Source organism: Quercus lobata, chromosome 10 (genome assembly GCF_001633185.2).
Source record: "Quercus lobata isolate SW786 chromosome 10, ValleyOak3.0 Primary Assembly, whole genome shotgun sequence".
Classification (NCBI taxonomy): domain Eukaryota; kingdom Viridiplantae; phylum Streptophyta; class Magnoliopsida; order Fagales; family Fagaceae; genus Quercus; species Quercus lobata.
Window position 1 is genome coordinate 30574936 of NC_044913.1, and position 1591 is coordinate 30576526.

The following is a 1591-nucleotide window of genomic DNA, read 5'->3' on the forward strand; positions in this document are numbered from 1 at the left end:
CTTAGGTAGAGTTTGAAGACAACGACCCTACCATTAATTAATGGATTGCCTTAAAAGAAAATTGTGGTTTAAAATTTAAAGCTCTATCATGGGAAATTATTGATGTATGTATTATAAGTCCTCATTTCTGTTATATAAGAGACATTGACCATTCACCGTTAAACTTTCTACGACCGTAAGTCTACCTCAAGGGAGATGACATCAATGAGAATATTATATTCCTAAAAAAACCTCAAGGGACTTTTCAAATTTCAATACTATTTGAAAAACAAAAAAACAAAAACAAAAAGGGAAACACTACAGTACAGTCCATAGGTGATGAGGACAACATCAATCATTTCGAACACAAATCTTACTTCCTAAAACAAAATCCCACACGTTACCATCCAATCTGCCCCCAATTTCTTTCTTCCTTTGCAAACACTTGAACTACAATACTCCTCCATTTACATTACTTCCGATCTTGCCACATTTTTACTTGATTATAATAAAGTGTCTCTCACTCACTGTTTTACTCTATCTACAAGAAGGAACACACACACGCACAAAGTCTCCTGTCACAAAGCAAAAGAAAGAAAAAGAAATGCTAGATCCAGCAAATGAAATGCTACCTCCACCTTCATCTCCTACAATCTCCTCCGTTTCCTCTTCCGATCTTGACACTGAGGTATACCCATTTTCCCAAAATTCTTCAAACCCTTTAAATTTTTTTGCTTTTTTGTTAATTTCTTTCCATTTTTGGTTCAGTCTACAGGTTCATTTTTTCATGACAGAAGCACAACTTTGGGGACTCTAATGGGTGTGAGCTTCCCCGCTATAACTTTCAGAGCCCCATCACAAAATCGAGACCCCCACGTAACCGTGTCCGTGTCCGTGACCAGGAAGGCCAAGAAGACAAGAAAAAGCAACGGCGGCGTTCCGCCGCAGATAATGGTAGAGAGGCGGCGGAGGTGGTGGAGGCTGTGTAGGGACGAAGAGGCGAGACCATCTTCGCTTGGAGAGTTTCTTGAGGTGGAGAGGAGGTTTGGGGATGGAGCGTTTTTTGGTGCGGCGGCGGCGGAGCTTGAAGGTGGAGTGGTGGTGGAGCAGCCGCAGCAGAGTCAGAGGAATGAACGGCTGTTGTTTGCTGATGGAAGGGTGCTTCCGCCTGCTCCTGATGATCAGGCTGCATCATCGGCTGGGGCGCTTTGTCGATTCTCGGTTTCACTCACTGGGATCTGTAGTGGCGGTGTAGGGTAATTTTTTTTTTTTTTTTTTTCGTTTTTAATGGTGGGGTTCTTGGAATTTAGTTATTAGTGTTACTAATTTTTACAATTAATTGAAGATTTAATATTGTCTTTAATTAGTTTTGTCTCTGAAGATAAAAAAGCATTGTTTTGGCTTTTGGGGTTTGCTTTTTTGTGCTTCCTTTTATCCTTTCAACTTTTATAATTTGATATGGGCTAGGTGGTGTTGTCCAATCAGCATATAAAAGAATACAAATGTCATCCAATCAGCATATAATTAGATAGAGATGCTTTTTTTTTTTTTTTTTTTTTTTTTTTTTTTTTTTTTTTTTTCAGTAATAACCATATAAAAATTAAATGTATAA

General features: G+C 38.7%; 1 protein-coding gene across 1 annotated transcript; it reads left to right on the top strand.

Moving 5' to 3' along the window:
* Nucleotides 1-259: 259 nt before the first annotated feature.
* On the top strand, nucleotides 260-1379 carry LOC115964133 (uncharacterized protein At3g17950). Its single transcript, XM_031083470.1, has 2 exons — nucleotides 260-667; nucleotides 748-1379. Exons 1-2 carry the CDS (start codon nucleotides 584-586, stop codon nucleotides 1237-1239), a joined length of 576 nt encoding a protein of 191 aa, XP_030939330.1. The 5' UTR covers nucleotides 260-583; the 3' UTR covers nucleotides 1240-1379.
* The last annotated feature ends 212 nt before the right edge of the window (nucleotides 1380-1591 follow it).